General features: G+C 39.7%; 1 protein-coding gene across 1 annotated transcript in view; it reads right to left on the bottom strand.

Moving 5' to 3' along the window:
* Positions 1 to 25078, bottom strand: part of LOC124598833 (transformation/transcription domain-associated protein) — a 441523-nt gene that overhangs the window by 297283 nt on the left and 119162 nt on the right. Inside the window, exons 17-22 of the mRNA XM_047136029.1 lie at positions 21964 to 22130; positions 17264 to 17409; positions 15655 to 15799; positions 15194 to 15345; positions 7784 to 7881; positions 5158 to 5262 (exon numbers count right to left, since the gene is read on the bottom strand). Of these exons, the coding sequence (XP_046991985.1) occupies positions 5158 to 5262; positions 7784 to 7881; positions 15194 to 15345; positions 15655 to 15799; positions 17264 to 17409; positions 21964 to 22130 (813 nt within the window). The remainder of the gene's footprint in view (positions 1 to 5157; positions 5263 to 7783; positions 7882 to 15193; positions 15346 to 15654; positions 15800 to 17263; positions 17410 to 21963; positions 22131 to 25078) is intronic.

Genomic DNA, 25078 nt, shown 5'->3' with positions numbered 1-25078 from the left:
CATGTAATATTTGTTAACACTACTTGAAGGCCAATGCCATGCCGTCATTTTATGTCACACTAAAAACATTGATCATAAAGTGTAAATCATAGGAAAATTATGGACGTGTTAATGCAAAATTGGGCTGAACTGACATTGTTAGCGTAGGAAATTTGATGGGAACAATAAAAAATGTTGTAAATAACGAGAAAACATTAATTCTGCGAATGTAAAAGCAGTGTTATATTGTGTGTGTGTGTGTGTGTGTGGGGGGGGGGGGGGGGGGGGGGGGCTGTGTGTATGTGGAAGTAAATTGATCTAATAATCTTTAAGATTTTCTGTAACAATGTACCCTGTATATATATTTCATGTATTATTCTGTATCATATATACACACATCAAAAACAGTTTTACATCACCTTGGTTCCACGAGTTCTGGAACCCATACAGAAAATTGGAATAGAGAGCAAGAGCAACATCAACATCATTTCTGCCCTTTTCACTGCTGATGAAAAACCACACACGGCGTGTTGTACCATCACACAGCGAGACCTTCAGAGGTGGTGGTCTATATTGCTGTACACACTGGTACCTCTAATACCTAGTAGCACGTCCTCTTGCATTGATGCATGTCTGTTTTCGTCGTGGCATACTATCCACAAGTTCATCAAGGCACTGTTGGTCCAGATTCTCCCATTCGTCAGTGGCGATTCGGCATTGATCCCTCAGAGAGGTTGGTGGGTCACATTGTCCATAAATAGGCCTTATCAATCTATCCCACGCATGTTTGATAGGGTTCGAGTGATGACATTGCCCTGAAGGAAGCCATTCACAAGATGTGCATGATGGGGGCGTGAATTGTCGTCCATGAATACGATTCCTCGCCAATATGGTTGTTACGATGCCTTCCATGACCACCAGTTGCTTATGTCGGCCCCACACAATGCCAACCCAAAACATCAGGGAACCTCCACCTTGCTGCACTCACTGGACAGTGTGCCTAAGGCGTTCAGCCTAACCCGGTTGCCTCCAAACATACTTCCGACAATTGTCTAGTTGAAGGCACATGCAACAGTCATCGGTGAAGAGAAAGTGATGTCAATCCTGAGCGGTCCATTCAACATGTTGTTGGGCCCATCTGTACCGCGCTGCATGGTGTTGTGGTTGCAAAGATGGACCTCGCCATGGATGTTGGGAGGGACGTTGCACAGTTTGGCTCATAACAAGACGTCCTGTGGCTGCACAAAAAGCATTATTCAGCATGGTGGCATTGGCGTCAGGGTTCCTCCGAGCCATAATCCGTAGATAGCAGTCATCCACTGCAGTAGTAGCCCTTGGGTAGCCTGAATGAGGCGTGTCATCTACAGTTCCTGTCTCTCGGTATCTCCTCCATGTCTGAACAACATCGCTTTGGTTCTCTCCAAGATGCCTGGACACTTCACTTGTTGAGAGCCCTTCCTGGCACAAAGAAACAATGCAGACGGGATTGAACCACCACACCTAGAATAGTTTTCCGTTGCCCTCCCAATCTCGGAAATATTCTTGTCAGACCCTATGCTACTTCTGCACCCATCTTGCTACCCTATGGGTACTACCCCTGTGACTATACCCACTGCAAGACTTGCCTTATGCACCCTCCTACCACCACCTATAACAGCCCTGTAACTGGCAAAACATATACTATCAAAGGGAGAGCCACCCGTAAAACGATACGTCATATACCAATCGTTATGTAAACACTGTTTAGCCTTCTACGTCAGTATGACAACCACAAAATTATCAATTAGGATGGATAGGCACAGGAAACTTGCAACATCCTGTTGCAGAGCATGCTTTACAACATGACATTCGTGACCTCGGCGCCTGTTTCACCACATGCACCATCTGGATTCTCCCCCCCAGACACCAGTTTCTCAGAACTCCGGAGGTGGGAACTAGCACTACATGTCCTTGGTTCTCGCCATCCACCTGCTCTTAATTTATGTTAATTTGTTCTGTCTCAGCATTTCTTCACTGTTAACTACTCTTTGCTTCACTCTGTTTCAGCTTTCTACATCTTTCTTTGTCTCTCTTGTCTATTATTAACTACCCCCCTCCCACCTCTGTTACATACAACGCACTTAGCTTTTCACTCTTATTAACACAGGCATGGTGTTTAAGCAGTAATCTCTGTCTGCATATTGCCCTCTCTTCCACCTTTAAGCTCTCAGGTTTTCAAATCTCGTCTGATGCGGTCACCAACAGTCAGTCTTTCCTTCTTATCCTGTATGGGAAGTCTCCCCTGATCCACGGTTCTGGATTACTTTCTCAAAATCTACCCCTTTTCCTAGACCTCCCCAGTACTTTTCCTTCCCCTTCAACACTTCTGCCTAAGGAAGGAGTCACTGGCTCTGAAAGCTTACCAATTACAACCATTTTTTAGGTGTGTGTCCTCCTGCCACTTGGTGAGTAGATTTTTTTATCTATCCAATTAAATAAAGATGCCTTTTTGAGAGACACATATAGTAACACCATCTATCTGAACTTCACGAAACTAGAGGGGCTGAAGCGGCAATATTCCACCATGTTCCAGAGCAAATTTCGCATTGTTTTCAACCAAAATTGGTCAAGAACAAAAAAAACGTGTCACAGTACACATTTAACACTCCTCACATAAATAAACATTTAATATGTAAGGGGAACATTGTTAACATATATCTTTGTGTGTGTGTGTGTGTGTGTGTGTGTGTGTGTGTGTGTGTGTGTGTGTGGTGGTGGTGGTGCGGGGAGGGGAGGGGGAAAGTTGTTAGCAAACAGAAAAATTGTATTTATGGCTTATGATTAGAACACTAACACAGAATCTGAATTCTCAAGGTCTGAGGGAGGGAGGGGGGGGGGGGGGGGGGGGGTTGGAGGGCGCTGGGAACGTCGCCCTGGAGGAGGAGGAGGTTAGTGTTTAACGTCTCATTGACAATGAGGTCATTAGAGACTGAGTGCAACTTTGGATTAGGCAAGAAAATCAGCCATGCCCTTTAAAAGGAACCATCCCGGCATTTGCCTGAAGCGATTTAGAGAAATCACAGTAAACTTAAATCTGGATGGTCAGACGCGGGTTTGAACCATAGTCTTCCTGAAAGCGAATCCACTGTGCCACATTGCTTAGTAGGGGTGGGAGGAAACAACATAGAAAGTGGTAAGGAGGAGATGGTCATAGAGAGAGGGCATGGAGAAGATTGATGCAGAAAGTGGGCGGGAGGAGATAGGATATAGAAAAAGGGGGGAGGGGCAGAAGAAGTGGAGAGATTTACTTTCATTCCAATTGATCCGTAGTGAGGAGGTCCTCCTGGATGTGGAACATGTCAGAAAAACAACAATACATGACAAATATTTACAACTAAAACAAATAAGCTAATGTACCATTCCACAGGTCCCAAGTGGAATGATCGTCATTTTTAATGAACACTAAGAGTCATTTTACAAATACTAATGCACTGAATTTAAAATAAAAAACGTTTTTTATTTATTTATAAGGTAATAAACATGTAATACAACTACTGTAATACTTATTTACAATGAACACATTACTGCACTGAAATGGTGCAGAAGTTAGATTATACTTACACACACACACACACACACACACACACACACACACACACACACACACAAATTTTCAGTGAACACATTACTGCACTGAAATTGTGCAGAAGTTATGTTGTACTTATATACAAATCAGTTGGTTTTACTAAGAAATTCATCAATGGAGTAGAAGGAGTTGGCCACCAATAAATCCTTTAGGCTTCTCTTAAACTGAATTTCATTGGTTGTTAAGCTTTTTATGGCTGCTGGCAAGTTATTGAAAATGTGTGTTCCTGAATAATGCACACCTTTTTGTACAAGACTAAGTGACTTTAAATTCTTGTGAAGATTATTCTTATTTCTAGTATTGATTCCATGAATTGAGCTGTTGGTTTGAAAAAGTGATATATTTTTAATGACAAATTTCATTAAGGAATAAATATACTGGGAAGCTGTAGTTAGTATCCCTAGTTCCCTAAACAGGTTTCTGCAGGATGTTCTTGAGAGGGGAGGAGAAGAATATGGATCCAGACACGGGGGAGGAGGTGATGTACAGAGAGAGGGGAAGGATGAGAAAGGGGGTGAAGGAGATTGTGACATATATTCATTTCTCATACATATTAGAAATGTATGCTTTTTCTTTTCATTTAACCAGACTGAGACACAGAAACATGAGGCCAGCGACAGACAGAGACAGAGAGAGAGAGAGAGAGAGAGAGAGAGAGAGAGAGAGAGAGGATGAGTGTGCGCATGCAAGTTTGGGGCATTCCAGTAGTACATAAAAATGCCTGTATTCAAATGAAATATTGTGCCATAATTTCAAAGCAATTACTGAAGAACTTCTAGAGATACACAATTTTGTACAAATGAACATTTACATTTTTATTTATATGGATGCATGTTGTTGGTCAATAACTGGATGTATAAAGGACAGATCTGGACTGTCTTGGAGGAGAATCAAAGTTCACCATTAAAAATGACTGTTTCCTGATTGAAGAAAGGTTGCACCACTGTCAACACTGAGTTGATGCAAAACAGTATGAATACAAAAATCATGGTGCAGGCTGCCTCCTATTGGGACAGTGTCATCAAAAGAGGCTGTGAAAATATGTCTTTCAGAAAATTTTATTAAATGGCACAATAGATATGCTATCAGTAAAGCAAATAACATCATTGCACATTTCACACCAGACACAAAGATCGATTTCTGGCCACACACCAGTAACAGAAGGTGATCAGGGGAGGTATAAACAATATCTGCAAATCAGACAAGCTGAGAGCAATGTCACCTCATCTGATTACCTTATGACACTGTCTTGATTTGATGCTACCTGATGACACTGTCTTGATTTGATGTCACAACATCGTGCCACTTTGACACTCATCTGGTGTGATATCTAAGAATTTTTTTCTTCAAGTAATAAATTCATATAAATCAAATGAAGTTATTTGTCAGTTGATAACAGAAGAATTTCTTGAGCGAAATTCATCAAGAAATTTGGCATTTGCATACACTGAAATCTTACACGTACTGAAGAGAGACATATGAGCTGTTAGTCTGCTCATAATAAAAGTAATGAAATGAACACAGCAGTTAATTCACAGAAACATTTGCCTTACCTGCTTGCTGAGATATTGCAACCATCGTGTAGTGACTGATCACGAACAAAAGTGTCTGCAGAACATGCGAGCGTAGTTCCTTTATTGCAGCAGCTACCAACATTGCTGTGTGGGAAAAAGAAAAACAATGAGCTGCAGTGTCACCTTTTACATATTTGGCATGAGGTAATCGCTCCGGCTGTATAATACAATTCAGAAATAACATTATTGCATCGCTACTGCACAATAATTTAAAGAGCGTGGAACAGAACAGTTACAAAGTTGACTTAGCAACTGGTTAGCATCCTTTTCAATGTGGGATACTTCAGATTACAACTATTAAATGCATTTCTGACAGGCAAACAATTTTGTATTTCACTTCCAGAAACTTTAGTGAGATTAAAGAACCATTATTCACAGTTGCTATGTTAACTCCATAACCCTAGAGCCTTTATGTTCTTCAAATACAGCATTAATTCTCAGCCTGCTGTGTTCTCCACTTCCTGGATCACGTATCATTTACCTCATCATCACGTATCGTGTACCTCTGATCTCCTTCCAAATATGTCTGGAGGGGGGGGGGGGGGGGGGATATTGTGGTGTCACCGCCAGACACCACACTTGCTAGGTGGCAGCCTTTAAATCGGCCGCGGTCCGTTAGTATACGTCGGACCTGCGTGTCGCCACTGTCAGTGATTGCAGACCGAGCGCCGCCACACGGCAGGTCTAGAGACGTCCTAGCACTCGCCCCAGTTGTACAGCCGACTTTGCTAGCGATGGTTCACTGACAAATTACGCTCTCATTTGCCGAGACGATAGTTAGCATAGTATCACTAAAGGAATTAGTGGGACACAGTCAGGCATGTTTCCACTGTCTAAGACGAATAAATTAAGTTAAAGGAGGTCATATTTTATTCCAGAAAAATCTTACCAACTGTTATGGTTGATTTTGTAGTTAAATAGCTACAGTAGCAGTTCGGCTACAGTTTAGTTTTCTGTGCAGTTGCGGCTGAAGTCTTACCACCCTACAGACCGATAGCTAACCAGCACGATCTCAGTCAGATCTCTCAAAAATATGGGATGAGAGCTTATACCTGCATCTCCTGTAGTGCTCTGTCCAATGACCGGCTACCATTTAAAAAAGCCCTCTCCAAAAATCAAAGCTACTTGGTGGATTCACTTTTTTACTGAATTAAAATTGTACTGCTTTTCAAATAATTGTTTGCTACACATTACTCTGAAATATAGCACAGAAAATAGTTTTTCCAGTTCTTACAATAATCCATCTCCCTGACTGCCCTACAAATCTTGACATCAAGCTACAATTTAATTCAATAACTTTACTAATTTATTTGGCTTGGAAATATAAATTTTGGTTTTATAAAGAGTGTGCCAATTGTAAAGGCGAAATCACAAAGCTGATCACTTATGTAGCTTACAGTTTGTTATCAGAGGGCTGAAGACAGTCATTACGAAACTTCAAGAAGAAAAAAGTGAACAGAACACGCCAAAATGTCAGCAAGATTGCTCAACTGCTGGAGAAGCAGACGTAAGCGAAGTTCAAAAGATACAAACCGAAAGTGCAAAATCAAGAAAACTGTGAAAGGAATGTAAGTGAACTTTCTGGTTCTTTCAACTACTGATTATAATTGTGATGTGAACAGTTCAAGTGAATAATATGGAAAATAAAATGACTTTCTGAATCAGGCAAAACACAGAAAATTACTACCACAGTTAAGCAATAAATACATTAGCTAAGAAGAGAAATATTTAGAAATGCATAAAACAATGTTGCTTCTAACACTCGGACACGATTCGGCATAACATATTTAATTATCATCATTACTGAGCACTCTTACTTTAGGTAAGCTTCATACTAAACGCACAAATATTAACCCTAGACTGCAGTAAACTAGCATTGCGGATAGTTCTCACAAGTCTCAGTTTCAAATATTAAATTATTTCAGGCCATAAATTGTTGACAGAGTGAGCTAAATAGGCACATTGTGACATAAATTAAGTCATTAATTTTAAGCAAATAGTTTGGATCGATGGAACGTGAGGAAGTGCTTGTCAAAAGATTATAAGATGTTGGCTTGATGACAAGGGCACTTCCTGCAGTTAAAGGTGATATAATTATTCTTCTGTGTAACTTTATTCCCAATTATGGAGTTACAGAACCTGCGCCTACGGTAGTGACTACTACATTCATGACAATTTACTCTTTGTAAACTTCTTTCCCTATGCAATTGTATCACTCCACAGCAACCTAAAGCCACTAACGGGTTGCAGCATATCTGACAGAAAACATGTGACAAACACAACATTTCCTGTCTAATGTGATGATGAAAAATTCGGTGGAGTCGTTAATATCTGTAGTTTTCAAGCTTTGGTTTCTTCCACAGACTGTCTACGTGAACAAAACATAAGTGAAACAGAAACACAGAATGTTGAATGTTTCTACTTGCATATTTGTACATTCTGCACCATACCTCAGCAAGTTAAACCAGACCAATGACCTCGCTGTCTGGTCTCCTCCCCCAAACAACCCAAGTTAAACTACAAGTTTCCTTTCCTAACATTTTCAACTACTCTCTTATACATGCATCATCTCCCTCCCAACGCTAAGTAGAAATTATTCAGTTACCTGTAAGAGCAGTCTGATGAGTTGCCCTGGATCTGGCATCAGGGCATTTATACGGGACACCTTGTATTGGATTTATCTTGACACTCTGCTCTGTGAAGCTGTGAAAACAGATAAGTGTTACTCAAAACATAATTCTGAGGGAAAACAAAATCACAATCATCCTGACAGATCAAAAATATATGCAAAAACAGAACCGTGCCTTTTGTGGGCTACAGCCTTACTGACTGACTTATCAATATACAAATCTCGGCATGTTCTCCCCCACAGATTTGCATTTGCGAGTAGTTCTCCTCACCATACACACTTATCTTACACTCTCCCGCATACTTTGCTGGACTAGCAATTCTAGAACATAGGGAAGTTCATATGGGTTCCAAGAAAAGCTCGGTTCGCATCGCCTACAAAATGCAAGGGTCCAGTCCAAGGCACAAGCCGACACACGTGTTTCAAAATAAACAAAAATATTTTGGACTTCGACTGTCACACATGACTACAGTCTTTGGCATCTGAAGCCAGACCGCGAGCAGCAGTGCACCCAGGTTGTGGGGATACGGAAGGGACAGCAGGCCAGGTGTGGGGGATGGTAAAATGCTGCTCGTGGGAACATACAGGAACGAGGTGAAGAGAGGATAAGGCAACTAGGTTTAGTCTGGAGGTTAGATAGATGGAGGGGGGTGAGGGGGAGAGTAGCAAAAAGGGAGAGAAGTAAAAAGACTGAGGGTGCGTTGGTGGAATGGGGGGCTGTGTAGAGCTGGAATGGGAACAGAGAAGGGGCTAGGTAGGTAAGGACAATGATGAACAAAGGTTGAGGTCAGGAGTGTTACAGGAATGTAGGATATATTGCACGGAGACATCCCATCTGCGCAGTTCAGGAAAGCTGGTATTGTTGGGAGGATCCAAATGAGAGGTAGTTCTCCACCAGTGTTTCAACAACTACCTTTCGTCATGCCCTGAAATGAGAAAATGTCCTATGCACTATCCTTCCCACCCCTCCCACAGTGGTTTTCAACCGCCCACCAAACGTACAAAGAATCCTCGTCCATCCCTACTCAACCCCTGCCCACAACCTCATGGCTCATATCCCTGTAATAAACCTAGGCACAAGGCCTGTATTATACATCTTCCCATCACCACCTACCGCGGTCCAGTCACTAACAACAGCTACCCCATCAAAGGCAGGGCTACCAGTCATGTGATTTACAAGCTAAGTTGCAAGCACTGTGCTGCATTCTACGTGGGCACGACAACCAAAAAGCTATCTGTCCCCTTGGATGGTCACTGACAAACTGTGGCTAAGAAACAGCCAGACCACCCCGTTGCTGAGGATGCTGCTCAACTTGACATTCTTCATTTCAATGACTACTTCACAGTCTGTGGCATCTGGATCCTTCCCACCAACACCAGCTTTTCTGAAATGTGCAGGTGGGAACTCTCCCTATAGTATATTTTATGCAACCATAACCCACCTGGCCTCAACCTTCGTTAGTCATTGTCCTTACCCATCTAGCCCCTTCTCTGTTCAACTGCACTATTCCACCAACACACCCTCTGTCTTTTTACTTCTCTCCTTTTCTGCAACCCTCCCCCTCACTCCCTCCATTCACCTAACTTCCAGACTGCACCTAGCTGCCTTACCCTCTCTCCACCTTGAACCTGTATGTTCCCACAAGCAGCCTTTTACTGTACCCCATCCTTACGCTGCTATCCCTCCCCCTCCCCACTCCAGAGTCCTCTTTACCCCCACCAACCTGTTGTCTCTCCCATTACGCACTGCTGCTCATAGTCTACCTTCAGCTGAAAGAGACGGTCATGTCTCTGTGTGTGTGTGTGTGTGTGTGTGTGTGTGTGTGTGTGTGTGTGTGTGTGTGTGTCCATTATATGGTGAGAGGCAAGTATCCTTTTCATAACATAATTACAAATTAATGATTTTCAAATTTTTTCTTACTTTTACTGTGGAAGTTTGCTGCTTGCCTACTTTTGTGACTTTAGGTCAATGAAAAGTACTGTTTAGGTTTTGATGAGTGAATTTGTGAGATCAAAATGTGCAACACAAATGGCTGCATATTTTGATTGCATCGACTTAGAAACTTACATTTACTACACTACCAAGTAACTATAGGACTTCAGCATGTGACATAAATTCAACTTGACAACATGACATGTCTACCCATTCTTGAGTTTCAACAGACAGATGGACAAAGTGATCCTGAAGTGTTCAATTTTTACCAAATGAAGTACGGAACCCTAAAAATTGTTGGAAACTATCCAGTACATAACAGAACTAACCCAAGTGGCATTAAAATGAAAGAACTATGCAAAGAAAGCAATATTATCTTAAAGCAAACAATATTATCTTGAAATCCACACCCTTTAAAAAGGTACCTTTAAAATAGAAAACATGGATCTCACCAAACACATATCTAGATAAATTCCAACTGTGTCATGTGGCTATCGCACAAAAGTCCCATATAGAAACACAAAACGCCAAAGTCCTTAGAACAGCCAACCTACATTCTTATCACTACCTTCTTAAAATATAACTAAAAATCATCCTCAAAATCGAGCCACCACCCCAAAAGGAAAATACATAATCCAGAAAAGAGATTAAAGGTCAATAGGATTTCCCCTTGTGACGGAAGACGTGCAAAACTAAAACTAAAATCGTATAAAAGAAGTCCTAATAACTAAAGCCAAACAACTAGCTCCCATAACAAAGGTCAAAACATGGCTGGTGGGCAGAAGAATGTGACAAGACTTCTTAACCCACAAGCACTCATGCTATTATCATTTTGCTCACATAAATTTTAAAACACTCAGCATTTTGTGAACAATTCCTAGAGGGTTCTCGTTCACTCAGTACCAAGTTCATACGTCCCCTGACCCGTGTGAACTGTTGTCGTGTCAGTATGCAGGTTTTTTGATTATTTACAATGGCTAAGTATATATATGATCACTGAACAACATTTTGTATTTTTGTACATGGATATATAAGAAGAAAGAATTTTGGCGTGGCTAGGAGATGTATGTAGGAGCACAATCCAATTTCTTATCCTCTACAGCATGCTATAAAACGATTTACCAATGAAACTGATGTTTGAGATGCTTAAAAAGCCAGTGGTACATGTCAACTCTGTTCATAATGCAAAAATCGAAATACAAGAAAGGCTTGTATCATTGCCAAAAACTTTGGTGTAATGAACATGCTCTAATATTATGCAAAGTGTGATAAGTGATAAACACAGATACTTGTTTGTTCAGTTTTTTAATAAGTGCCTTAGAGGATCTGTGATTTTTAACTGTTCTAACATTATTATCGACAATGTTGATATACTCATTGTTTTGTACTACAAATAAATATTTTAAATACTAAAATATGAGTGTCTTATTATTAAAAAAAGAAACATACTAATTTGCACATATTAGGTATATTTCAGACTGCTTGTTGAGTGTGAGCAATAATAATGAGCAATAACAATTGGATCCTTTTACCGATCTCTCAACTCAGATGGTACAATTGCTGAACGGTTCAAACAAAACCCGAGTTTAATTTCAAACATGTACCCAACTCATACAATTATAGTTGGTGGTGATGTCAATTTACCAGCAACATGCTGGCAAAAACATGTTTAAATTCGAAGGTACCCACAAAACATCATCCAAATGTGCTAAATGCATTGTCTGAAATTTATTTCAAGCAATTGTTCACGAGCCCACTCGTATAGTAAACAGTTGTGAAAAAACACTAGACCTCTTGGCAAAAAATAATCCTGGGCTAATAATGTTCATCAAAACGGACACAGGGATTAGTGAACACAGGGATTAGTGAACACAGGCTTGTCATAGAGAGAGTGAATACTGTAACTCTAAAATCTTCAGAAAATAAACAAAAAATATATCTATTCAAAAAGGCAGATAAAAATTCACTTGGAGCCTTACTGAGAAACTACTCTACTCCTTCCAAATTAACAATGTAAGTGTAGACCAGATGTGGCTTGAATTCACAAAAACAGTATCGACAGCAATAGGAGATTTATACCAAATAAATTAACAAACAGCAGAGCCCATCCCCCATGGTATACAAAACAGGTCGGAATATTGTCGAAGAAGGGGGGGGGGGGGGGGGGGGGGACAAAAAAGAAATTGCCAAACTTAAACAAAAGCAAAATCCACAACATTGGCGGACTTTTACAGACATTCAAAATTTATTGCGAACTTCTATGAGAGACACTTATAATAGTTGCCACAGCGAAATTTTGTGTTGAAACCTGGCAGAAAATCCAAAGAGATTTCAGCTGTACGTAAAGTATGCTAGCGGCAAGACAAATTCAATGCCTTCTCTGTGTGATAGGAATGGAAATATTATTGATGACAGTGCTGCCAAAGCAGATTTGCTAAACACTGCCCACCAAAATTCCTTCGGCAAAGAAGACAAAGCAAATATTCCAGAATTTGCATAAAGAACAGCTGCCATAATCAGTAACTTATGAGGTAGAGCTCTTCGGAACAGTGAAATAACTTAAATTACTTAATAAAATGAAGTCTTCCAGCCCAGACTGTATACAAATTAGGTTCCTTTCAGAGTATGCTGATGTCATAGCTCCATACTTAACTATCATATACAACCACTCGCTTGACAAAGATCTGTAACCTAAGACTAGAAAGTTTCACAGGTCATACCAATAAACAAGAGAGGCAATAGGAGCAATACACTCAATTACAGGCCTGTAACATTAACGTCAATATGCAGCAGGCGTGATACAGGATTTGGGGTGGACATATTTAAAACAAAGACATATCTTGATGCAGCGAGATCTTAACACGAAATTTTGATAACCAATCCTCTGAATGCGAAAATATTTTGTTGACACAGACCTACATAGGGAGAAACAATCACCATAACACAAAAAGGTACATCACTCGCACGGGGAGATATAGCTGTTCATTTTTTTCTGCGCAATGTTCGAGAGTGGAATAATAGACCATTATTGTGAGGGTGGCACGATGAACCCTCTGCCAGGCACTTAAGTGTGATTTGCAGAGCATCCACGCAAATGCATATGTAGATGCAGAAATGCTTAACGTGTGACCAACCATGTAACTTTCAAAGGCATGAGTTCTTGTGTGTTAAACAAAGAAGAAAGGAGTGGCAATAATGACATAATAGACAAAACATTTCAAGTGCAAGGAAATTAGTGAACAAAAATCTCAAAAGAATTGAAGAAGACGAACTCCTCTTTCAGATCAACCAAGACAAAACAAAGCCATCAAAATCAAAACAAGGGTTTTCAAGACTTTTAAACATAAAATAACCAAATGCAAACCACTAACCCTACCGCTTCACGATAAAAACCAAAATTTGTCCACAGCAACAGGGATTACAGCAAAATAGTGTCATAATATTTCAAAATGCTCCTCAACTGTGAAGAATCCATTGAAAAAATGGGTGCCCCTCAACAACAACCACCTTAACATGGAACCACCTACCATCGAAGAACAATTTTATCAAATCTCAAAATCTATATGGCCTCAGGAGAACACCTAATCACAGCTGAACTCTGAAAGAATATCAATACAGAAATGTCATAGTCTCTCCCGAATATATCTGAATACATTAGGATACGTGAAAGAACTCCAGATGAATGACAGATGGCCTTCATGCATCTGCTTCATATGAAAGGGTCCAAAACAGACCTAAAGATCTATTTGAGGATCTCATTCAAGTTATTCACTTGACTGTTACTAAACAGAGCAGAACCCAAAATCGACCACCAACTTGGAGATAACAAGCAGTTTTTAAAAATGGAAGTTCCTGCCCAGCACAAATACTAAATCTCAAAAATCTCGTGGCCCAACAAAACTAAAGAGCAGAGTCATATGTTATCATTCTCACTGACTTTCAAAAAGCATACTGCTCAACCTACATGACAAAACCACAAACCTAATCAAAGAAATCTCTACCATCACATACTCAAAATTTAAATTCATGGGAGAACTCTCCAAATCTTTTCCGATAAAAACTGGTGTACAGCAAGAAGATGGACTCACCACACTGCTATTTAACTACACCCTAAAAAAAGTACTCATTGAGTGGAACATGAAGTCCTGTAGTGGAATCCGACCAGAAACAAAAGGCATCAAAGTCAATGGCCAGGCTTTCACAAATGATATGGCCATATTAGCCAAGACATGTGAAGCAGCCAAAGAACAGAACCCATGACTGGAAAAATAAACAGAAAAAAACAGGTCTCAAAAGCTCACCTGAAAAGACAAAATTAGGACAAACATAAAAAAACCACCAAAACATTTTAAAGTGGCGTGTGTGTGTGTGTGTGTGTGTGTGTGTGTGTGTCAGGCAAAGGATTCAAATATCTCAGAGAATGTATCAGCTGAAATGCCCCTCAGAAAAAAGCAACAACATGTAGAGTAAATGCAGTTTAACTGGACCTCTGAAAAAACATAACAAGGAGTCCCTCTCATGGAATGCAAAAGTTAATGGAAGCAGAAGCCAAAACACTGTCCATAACCATCCATGACCCAACTGAAATGTGTAGATGAAAGGAAGGGAGGTACTAAGAAAAATCCTAGGCCCTAAGTTCCATAAAAGTGAATTAAACCCTTTATAAAGACAACCACAAAACCCTCAAGACACAATGAGGAAAAGAAGAATTTATTTTTATGGACACATACGCAGAATGAAGCCAAGTCGGCATACCAAACAAAAATTTAGCTACTTCTGAAGAAAAAAATAAATATAATTACTTTAAGGAAGTGGAGGACTTAGCTGGACTCCAAATCACTGACAATATGCTCACAGACAGAAGGAAGGGGTGGGGGTGGGGTGCATAAAAACAAGAGGTTTCGAGTCAATATCAAATACAAACAAATGGCCCCAGTCTCTGAAGAAAAAGAAGAAAGGACGGCAAGATCGGAAAGAACAAAACAAATCTGCACTAACAGAAAAGCACAAACATTAAAAAATATTAAGCTACTGTACCCCAAAGTAAAGTGAAACAGAAGAAGAATTAAAGCCAAGTCTTGGAAGCAATAACATAAATTAACCGGTTCAGGTTTCTAGTTATTAAATAGCATTCATCAAAGGTGTTGACATTGATCAAAAGCTAAAAGTTTCAGCTACACATACAAAACTATTGTAATAAACTGAAAGAAAAAACAGTGTTTGCTTTGGAAATTATATAAAACCATGGTTCTGATCACATTTTTACATGTAAAAGTGAACCTGCAATGGATGTTTCTGCCTACTGCATTAGCAAAAAGATGAAGTAGGCTGAGAAAATATGCCACAAGTAGTTTAGTATGTTTGGTACTCACAGGTGGTTATTCTTACAAAAAATTAGAGGGGGAGATGTAAACTGATATGAAACAAGAACTATTCCAGTCTCTGTTGCATACCTTGGATGAGAGAAAAGCCTCTTCATATCTTTTCTATCATTCTCCAAGCTTATGGATGCAATTAAGTAGCAATTGACAACTTCCCAGCTCTGTCTCCTATAGAACGGATCAGTCGAGCTGCTCTTGAGGGCGGTGAATGCAGTTTCTATAATCTAGGAAAGACGAAAACAGCATTATGTTGATTTTTATCATAATAAACATTTGAACTTAAAACATACTAAAGTTAAGTAGATCCGCTATATTTGGGCATGGAGCCACCGAAACTATTTCTTCAACTGGTATTTTAGCCATATACCAGTCTGCCATCTTCTAAATGAGTCGTCTGTCAGTTCACTTGAAAGATAGTGGAAAGGCATACGTACGCAATATTAACTGAAGAAATGGAGCAGTTGCACATCCAAAATCTAATTGATTAGTCAATGCATCACAGAAACATGAAGATGCACACAATGTTAAGTTACCTTCTCCACAGGTAAGTTTATCTGCCTGGAATGATCCTGGAAGCAGACTGCCATCTCAGGTCCGAGACTGTCAGTTGTGCTGTATGTCAGTTTCTGAGGCTCCACCATCATCTTACGGTTTCCTCCTCCAAATTTTCCAAGAACTCTGAAAAACAGCAGATATTTTTATTGTTTAAAACTATCAAATGATTTAAATAACATCATGACTATATATTTTTATTGTTTAAAACTATTATATTTTTATTGTTTAAAACTATTAAATGATTTAAAGAATATCATGAATATTAGTTTAAACAGCTCTTTTTATAATCATATCTATTGACAGCAAGCAGTATGGTGTCACAGCAACACTAGTTGAAAGAAGTTTACCAACTGAAAGCAAACCAGACACAAGAAAATAGGACACAAAAATTTTGTGTAGGTGTAATACATAGTACTGCTGGACAGGGCAAGACTCAGTACTTGAGCACGGCACTGAGCTATCATATTTGTCCCTCTTTCCTTCCTTGAATGACCCATTTGGTATGTCCTCTGAACACATTAAGTAAATTTAATAGCAGTGTAATAAAACATCATCCTATTATCAGCCTAATATTGTACATAACAGAAAAGCCTTTGCCTGTGTGCATTCAAACAATATTCTTTGTCAGAGTAGAAGTCAAATAATATGACAAGAACTTCTATTATTTATGGTGGTTTGCTGACTCTGTGAAAAACATAACTGAAGATAAACAGCAACATCACATCCTAACAGTGCCATCCAGCGGTCCTTTTAAAAAAACATCGATCCTCATAGCTTCTACTACACGAGTTTGTTGAGCATCTTCGTTAAGGTTTCGCATTTACTGCATAAACCTGTTACGAAATGTACTGCTCTTCATTGAGATCTTCCTCTCTCTTGTATTAATCCTATTGGAAGGGGTCCCACATGAACAAACAATACTCAGGAATCAGCCAAACACATAATTTGTAAGCCACATTGTTTTGAAAATGAATTTTATTTCCTCGAGTTTCCCCAATGTATCTCAGCCAGGCATCTGCTTTTCATACTGTTTGGAGTCTGACCTCAGCTGCCAGAGACTGTGGTTATGTGTGTGCAAGTTGCATGCGTGTGTGTGTGTGTGTGTGTGTGTGTGTGTGTGTGTGTGTGTGTGTGTGTGGTTTACTTTGACGAAGGCTTTGTTGGCCGAAAGCTTATTTTGTGACAGTCTTTTTGTTGTGCCTATCTGCGACTCAACATCTCCGCTTTATGGTGATTAGTTAACTATCCTTTTCATAATATTGTTACATTCCATCCTGGATTTTACTACTGTTCTCTTTTACATGGTCATTCCACTTCAGGCCACTACGGACAGTTACTCCTAGGTATTTTATGGTTGTCAAGTTTCCATTGATTTTATGCCAACAGTGTAATCAAAATAAAACAATTCACCACAATGTGCAAACACTCTCTCTTTTACCATTAATGTATGAAATATTCTTAGATATTGTATCACTGCTTCAGAAGGAACTTTGTCAGCTTAAGACTATCGCAATATGCATAAAGCTGTCTACTGCTACATCTTCAGTGTAATGTCATCATTCTGGCAAGACGAACAATTGATCATACCTAAATGCCACATGTGCCACTTGCTCTGAGGGATTTCGAAGTGTCCTCCACAGTGCCTGCATCAGCTCTGCACGTACTGGCTGTATATGTTCATACAGGAAATCAGGCTGCAAGTTGTCCACACACAAGTCCAATGTTCTTAGGCCCTAAAAGGAAAAAAAAAAAAAACATTAAACACTGTTTATATTCAAGCCATATTGCTAGCCATATTGCTAGGAGTCACATTTACAGCTATCAGTCTCCAGTGAAACTGGAACTGACTACATGTGGAATCCTCAAGACCTTTGCGGTTTCTTGCGTACATCAGTGATCTTTTATCAGCAGCATTAGCAGGTGCCAAGCTTGTTTTGTCTACAAATGGTATAAATATTGAAATAAATAGCAAATCAAATTGTGGTTTCAGAAAGAGTTGATGTAATTTCGATCAACATTAATTAACAAATCAATTCCAGCTAAGGTATCATCATTAAAGTCAAAAAACTGAATGTATGCAGTTTCAAACTAGCATGAGGCACCAATTCAATCTACGCAGAAATGAAAAGAGCATGGATGTGGGAGATATAGGCTTTGTTAAATTCCAAATATTAACAGCTGATACCAAAAATTCATAATGAACTCATTTTGGGAGGTGTATATAATGGTGTGAATTTAACGTTGTCTTTGAAGTTTATTTATAAACTGGGTATACTTACAATAAATTCTCAGTTTATTTATTCCTTAATTAATTTTGTCCTAAATTACATCTCTCTCATTCAAACCAACACCTCTGTTCTTGTAATTTATTCCAGGAATATGAACAATCTTCATAAAGGCACAATCACTCACTTTGCCTTGGAAAGTTGCCCATTATTTAGGAACTTGCATTTCAAAAGCTTGTAACCAATCATAAAAAGTCTAGCCGCTAATCAAGTACAATTAAAGATGAGCCTAAAGAATCGGTAAGCAACTCCTACTCCACTAGAAAATATCTTAGCAGGACTAACTGATGCACAGTTAAACACTGTTAAGATGCTCCCACCTAAAATGGTTGCTGTTTGAAGTGTTAACTGACTCTCTCCTTTGGTGATATGTTTTCGTGAAGCTCTGTGGGGCTCACAAAATCTATCATATGTAACAGGTGATTTATCAGGGAAAAGATGTCCTGTTGTTAACAAATGGTCATGGGAAACCTCTTTCCTAGCCATACTCCTGACTTCCGCCTGCCAACTACATCCATCATGCATGTTTTTTCATCCAAATTTTTCTACCATACATACACCCACAAAGTGAAAGCCAAGAGATATATTGCACTCGAAAGGTTTAATTCAGTGTATATCCAAGCGAAGCTACGGCTGTGTCAGTTTTTCTATACATATTAGTAACCCAAACAAATGCTCGAGAAATTGTGAGCAGAATCAAAATAGAAACTTTCACAGTGTACACAGGTTGGCTCAATAGGTTCGAAAGATATGCTCAAATTGTTTACCAAAAAACCATGGTGAGGTCAAAAACATGAATGAAAATTATATTACTGCCTACAAAAATGTTGTCTTGGTAGGCTTGACAGCAAGGTATGAAAGGTAATTAAGCTCTAATGCAGATATTTTTGGACTTACTGCAAAACACTAAATTTGCTTTTCCTCCTCCCAGTACAATCAGCAAACTTCAGCTCACGTTCAAAAAAATCATAGAAGTGACTAACAGACTATTGAGCCAGAATCTGTGAATCTCCCGAATCCCTATTCATAATGAGTCTTATTTCATTTTTGCAGGATCACATAAAACTTCAAGTCATCAAAATCGTTGCCAGAAGGCTGAAATATTTTTGGAAGGAGTCTGGGAGTTATTGGTGAATATTTTTGTAGTGTATATTACTGACTAGATAGATAAATTTTTGTCATAGATATGTGAATGTACAAATGTCAATGTTTCCAGAATGAGATTTTCACTCTGCAGCGGAGTGTGCGCTGATATGAAACTTCCTGGCAGATTAAAACTGTGTGCCCGACCGAGACTCGAACTCGGGACCTTTGCCTTTCGCGGGCAAGTGCCCGCGAAAGGCAAAGGTCCCGAGTTCGAGTCTCGGTCGGGCACACAGTTTTAATCTGCCAGGAAGTTTAATGTCAATGTTAATGATCATGATGACTAGGACTGACATGCAGTCTGCCAAAAAGTGTAACATCCACTCATCTACTTTGAGACCTCCACCAAACCTTGATATTGTAACCGATCACTTTGATGAAGTTATTTGCTGCACAAACATTATTTGAACCAATGAACACTGATCATGAATATAAAAAGTTTACTTTTGCATTGTATTAGTATAATCTACGGTTTGACTGCATGTTTTATTTATGTGTATGTATCATGAAATGGGTATCTGCAAGCCAGGATGATGTTTGTGGTACCTGCTGGTTGGGCAGTTTATTACGTGTTATGTTCTGTCTTGGAGATATGGTGCAAGTCACAGAGGAAGAGAAGAGGTAAAAATGCCTATGATGCCATAGGGACAAGAAAAGTTATGCATTCATTCAACTGCAACCTGTTAAATAAGACAGACCAGTTGTGGGCTTAGTCTTTTGCAATGTTATTGTGATGTTCCCGAAGTTAGAACAACTAATATTCACTGTACACAAGGTGCAATATACGATATGCCGATTATCAGAAACATCATATTTATTGTGACAGTTCGATGTTGGATTTGTACTCCAGCAGTAACTGCAGCACTTCAAGAAATGAAGTTCAATCGCAAGAGGTTGTCAAGTGTCCTGAAATAATAAGGTGAACAAGATTGAATAATAGAAAATCTTAGCTCCCAATTACACTTTACATCGCCTCCCAATATCATGATGAAGAACCAGCGGAACATCACACTGTGTACGTCCTTAGTACTGGATAGTAATAGCCAAAACATTAATTGAGTCAGTTGCATATCTGTCAAGATATTCTCTATCCCCACATGTTAATTATCAGTCTGTGGTGTGGTAGAATGTCTAATGCCTTTTGAAAATCTGGGGAGACTGAATCTACCTGCTTATCACCATGTTGAATTGGAAGATGATGTGTGAATAAAGAAAACAGAATCTGTGATGTTTTGTGAAGAGAAGCTTTCCCTCAAGAGATGTCATAACATTTGAGCCCAAAATAAGCTGCAAGGTCTTGCACAGACTGATGTCAGCAATATTTGTCTTCAAATCTGTGAACCCTATATTTTCCCTTTTTTGTAAACTGTAGTGATCTGCACGCTCTTACAATCACATGGGACTATTCGCCACACAATAGATTCTTAATACATGAGCTAGGGAAGAGGCTAATTCCACAGTACATTCTATGTAGATTGTCAAGTCACATTAACGTGACTGCTGCCTTTGTTCAACAGCCACTTACAGACGCAAACGGTACCATTGGCAGTGAGGCTCTAAAAGTGTGTCAGGGAGAGGGTGGCAGCAGCAGCAGGAGGAAAACAATGCAGATTGTCATAATGCAGAAACAGAATGATTTGTCTGATATCCAGAAAGACAGATAATTGGCTTTCGAGCCAAGGTGGAAGCATTTCCAAAATGGGTAAGTTTGTAAGCCGTTCTAGTGTCACTGTAGTTTACGTATACCGTGCACGGTAAAATGGTGCCGTTCAAAACTGGTGCCGAAGCAACTGTGGTGCAACATGCCATAGATGACAGGGGTGAGCGATGGCTGCGGAAATGTGTGTGGGCGAATAGACATACAACTGTTGACCAAGTGACTGTCCAGATGAACCGAAGGAGCTCCCAACTGTGCCAACTGGGCTACCAACAGTGTCAACTCAACAATAATTCAGCGAACATTGCTGTGTATGGGCCTCCACAGCAAGCGCCTCGTTCATGCGCATATGAGACGTGTTCATCGGCGACGAAGGCTGGAATTTGCATCCCAATACCGCGACTGGATGTCTGCTGAGTGGCAACAGGTGGCCTTTTCTCCATTGGCATGAAACGGCTGAAAGCAAACACCCTGCAACAATCATAAGAAGGGTCCAGGAAGGCACAACGGATCCTTGGGAACCATGCCCACCCCTACATCCAGTTCGTTTTTCCTCAGCACTAAGATATCTACCAGCATGAAAATGCAACATGTCACAAAGCGCACAGTGTACGTGCGTGGCTTGAAGAGCGCCAGGACGAATTTATCGTATCCCCTGGCCACCAAATGCCCCAAAATTAAACTCAATCAAGAATATGTAGGACCACTCAATCAGGCTGTTCACGCCATGGATCCTCAACCAAGAAACCCAGCACAGCTGGGCATGGCACTGGAGTCAGCACGGCTCCACATCCCTCTCGATACCTTTCAGAACCTCACTGATACTTCCTGCACGTCTCACTGTGGTTCACACTGCAAAAGATGGTTATTAATCTTCTAATGCAGGGCCACATTTATGTGACTCTATAGAGTAAAACATAGCAGGAATTCCACCATAGCCTGTTATGGAGTCTTCTCTGTTTATTAATACTTGGGTGATTATTCTGACCCCTCTTATTTATGAATGTGTGTAGTGGTCAGACTTTGGTACAGTAATATCTTCATATATGAATTCATTTTTAAGAAAGCAATTTTGTCCTTATGAACATTTGTGATACCTAAATTACACTGGAAGAGTTGTGAATAAAGAGAAAATATAAGTAAGTAAAACAGGACTCGAGAATTGCAAAATATTTCATTTTTCACCAAGATATATCACTGACCTGGCTAATGAGAGTGTGAGAACCATTCAAAGCAGATACGAGCGGATCCATGAGCATCGGCAGGTATGGCAACAGGGAGCTCAGTCTGACAGGAACTGTGAGGCACAGCTCCACAAACAGGTCCTTCATGTGTTGTTTGTGCAAACCACTCTGCAAGCTGTTCAGTCCTGTGAAGAGAATAGTTATAAGGAACAGATAGTCCTGCAAAATTCACATGCAAGTAACCACAAGATTAAAATAAGAAGAAAGAATTTCAGCCAATGATATGCCTTGTCAAAATTAAAGATCAATGAGAGGTGTTTCAAAAGAAACACTGAACAACTGCAATTTGAATCCAAGAACTGGAGAGAAATTGCCTCCAAGATTCAACAGACAGTTAGTAGCACAGTCCTTACAGCGAAAATTACAATGGCTAAGTGGGCAAGTCCCAAACCGAAAACCCAAAGCTCAGTCGTTGGGTCCTTAGTCAGTCCAGCATTTCTTTTGGCACTTACTGTTTCCTTCACCAATGGCAATGGTTTTTACATGACAAAAACTGTGAAAGTAAACATAGCAATACAATTCCTGCATACTGGATTTTGCCCTTATTCATTCCCGCCGGACCGGAACCCACAGATGGCACAGAGATATCTCATTTTCACAGTTTAGGAGTGTTTTGGCACCCGCAGGTTGGTGCGAGACAGTCTATATGGATCATCCAGTTGTTTACAAGGCTGCCGCAATAACAATAGTCGATCAGAGAACACACGTAGTTGCACCTTCTTTTCTGTTCACCATAGTCAAACCTCTCTGCTACTGCAGGTAGCAATTACTATACTCAGTTGCAGATGATACTCGTGGCTGATAAACATTAACAGTTGTGGTCCGCTTCCTTGTGTGCTTTGTTTCCCTGTGCGGTAAGTTTTTTGCACTGCAGAATGTCTGAAGCATGCAGATGAAGTGTGCAAAAAAGTGTGGCTGCTAAATGCAAAGTTTAACGATCTTTTCATGTTTTTAGTGTTCAGACACGAGTTAGTGTGCTCTGTGTGCGATTCTTTTGAGAAGAAGAGAGACAATGGTGCGACTCTACTGCCTCTACTGAAGTTAGACAAAATAACTGCAGTCACTTTGACAACTACCTCTTTATTCGAATGAAGTGTTGACTGCTATTGACGAGAGATTTCATATCGATTCTGTATTTATGGATTTCCAGAAGGCTTTTGACACTGTACCACACAAGCAGCTTGTAGTGAAATTGCATGACTATGGAATGTCGTCTCAGTTATGTGACTGGATTTGTGATTTCCTGTCAGAGAGGTGACAATTCATAGTAATGATGGAAAGTCATGGAGTGACACAGAAGTGATTTCTGGCATTCCCGAAGGTAGTGTTATAGGCCCTTTGCTGTTCCTTATCTATATAAACGATTTGGGAGACAATCTGAACAGCTGTCTTGGGTTGTTTGCAGATGACACAGTTGTTTATCAACTAATAACATCACCAGAAGACCAATACAAATTGCAAAATGATTTATGGTGTGAAAATTGGCAATTGACCCTAAATAACGAAAAGTGGGAGGTCATCCACATGAGTGCTCAAAGGAACTCGTTAAACTTTGGTTACATGACAAATCAGTCAAACCTAAAGGCCGTAAATTCAACTAAACACCTAGGAATTAGAATTACGAACAACTTAAATTGGAAGGAACACATAGAAAATGTTGTGGGGGAAGGCTAACCAAAGCCTGCTTTTTATCAGGACACTTAGAAAATGTAACAGATCTACTAAGGAGAATGCCTGCACTACGCTTGTCCATCCTCTTTTAGAATACTGCTGTGCGGTGTGGGATCCTTACCACGAAGGACTGGCAGAGTACATCGAAAAAGTTCAAAGAAGGGCAGCACATTTTGTATTATTGCGAAATATGAGAGAGTGTGTCACTGACATGACACAGGATTTTGGCTATGGATAATTAAAAGAAAGGTGTTTTTCGCTGTGAAGGACTCTTTTCACGAAATTCCAATCACCAACGTTCTCCTCCAAATGCTCAAATATTTTGTTGACACAGACACATAGGGAGAAACGATCACCACGATAAAATAAGGGAAATCAGAGCTCGTATGGAAAGATACAGGTGTTTGTTCTTTCCGCATGCTATACAAGATTGGAATAATAGAGAATTGTGAAGGTGGTTCGATGAACGCTCTGCCAGGCACTTAAATGTGATTTGCAGAGTATCCATGTAGACGTAGATGTAGATCGTAGCATGGTGTAGTCAGTTTTTAAGAAACACTGTTAAAAGAGCTGTTTGAAGACATTGTGAGGCTTGACAAAACCTTGCTAAATGCCAGTCATTATCTAAGAAATGACTGATAATGATAGCATGTGGAAGTTCTGCTGTTGGAAAGGATGCAAGAATTATTGTCTAGCATGCTGAAACTGCATCTGGTTTCCTACCTACCTGTCTCCATGTTTACAAATTGGAGAAAAAAGAGAAACTACCATGACGTGATGAACCACAATAATTTTCTGAAATGGTTCTAAAGTCAACTACTGGAAAACTTAAATCAGCCATCTGTCATTGTAATGGATAGTGCCCCTTACCATTAAGTTATTAAAGATAAAAAGCTCCAACAACCACAATGAAAAAAAGGTGACATTGCTGAATGGTTGAAATGCCACAATGTGGAATTTCAGGACGATTTATGTAAAGTGGAACTCATGTAATCTTGTGCATCACACGGAAACAGTTCTTAAAGAAGTGAGTGTAGAAAGTAATATCGAGAAATATAATTGTATCCTTCGGCAATTCCAACAACATGTCCACAGACCTGAGCTCGTAACAACAGTGTTGAGACAGAAAGCGATTTTGAACTAAGTGCCATTTAACCTATGCTGTAATTCGTCCATTTTTGTTGTGTGTTTCATATTTTTGACTGAATGCTGTGTATTGCATTTTTGCACACAAGAAATCTCATCTTATATTACGGAATACATCTCTGCACAAGTATGACATACCAAATGCACTGTGATTGGTAAGTAGTTAAGCATTTTATATTATTTTAATATTGTGAACTACTGTATTTACATGAATGAAATTTTGATTCAAATCTATTTCAGCAGCCATTTCCTTAAC

This window comes from Schistocerca americana, chromosome 1 (genome assembly GCF_021461395.2).
Source record: "Schistocerca americana isolate TAMUIC-IGC-003095 chromosome 1, iqSchAmer2.1, whole genome shotgun sequence".
Lineage (NCBI taxonomy): Eukaryota > Metazoa > Arthropoda > Insecta > Orthoptera > Acrididae > Schistocerca > Schistocerca americana.
This window is presented reverse-complemented; position numbering and strand designations above follow the sequence as displayed.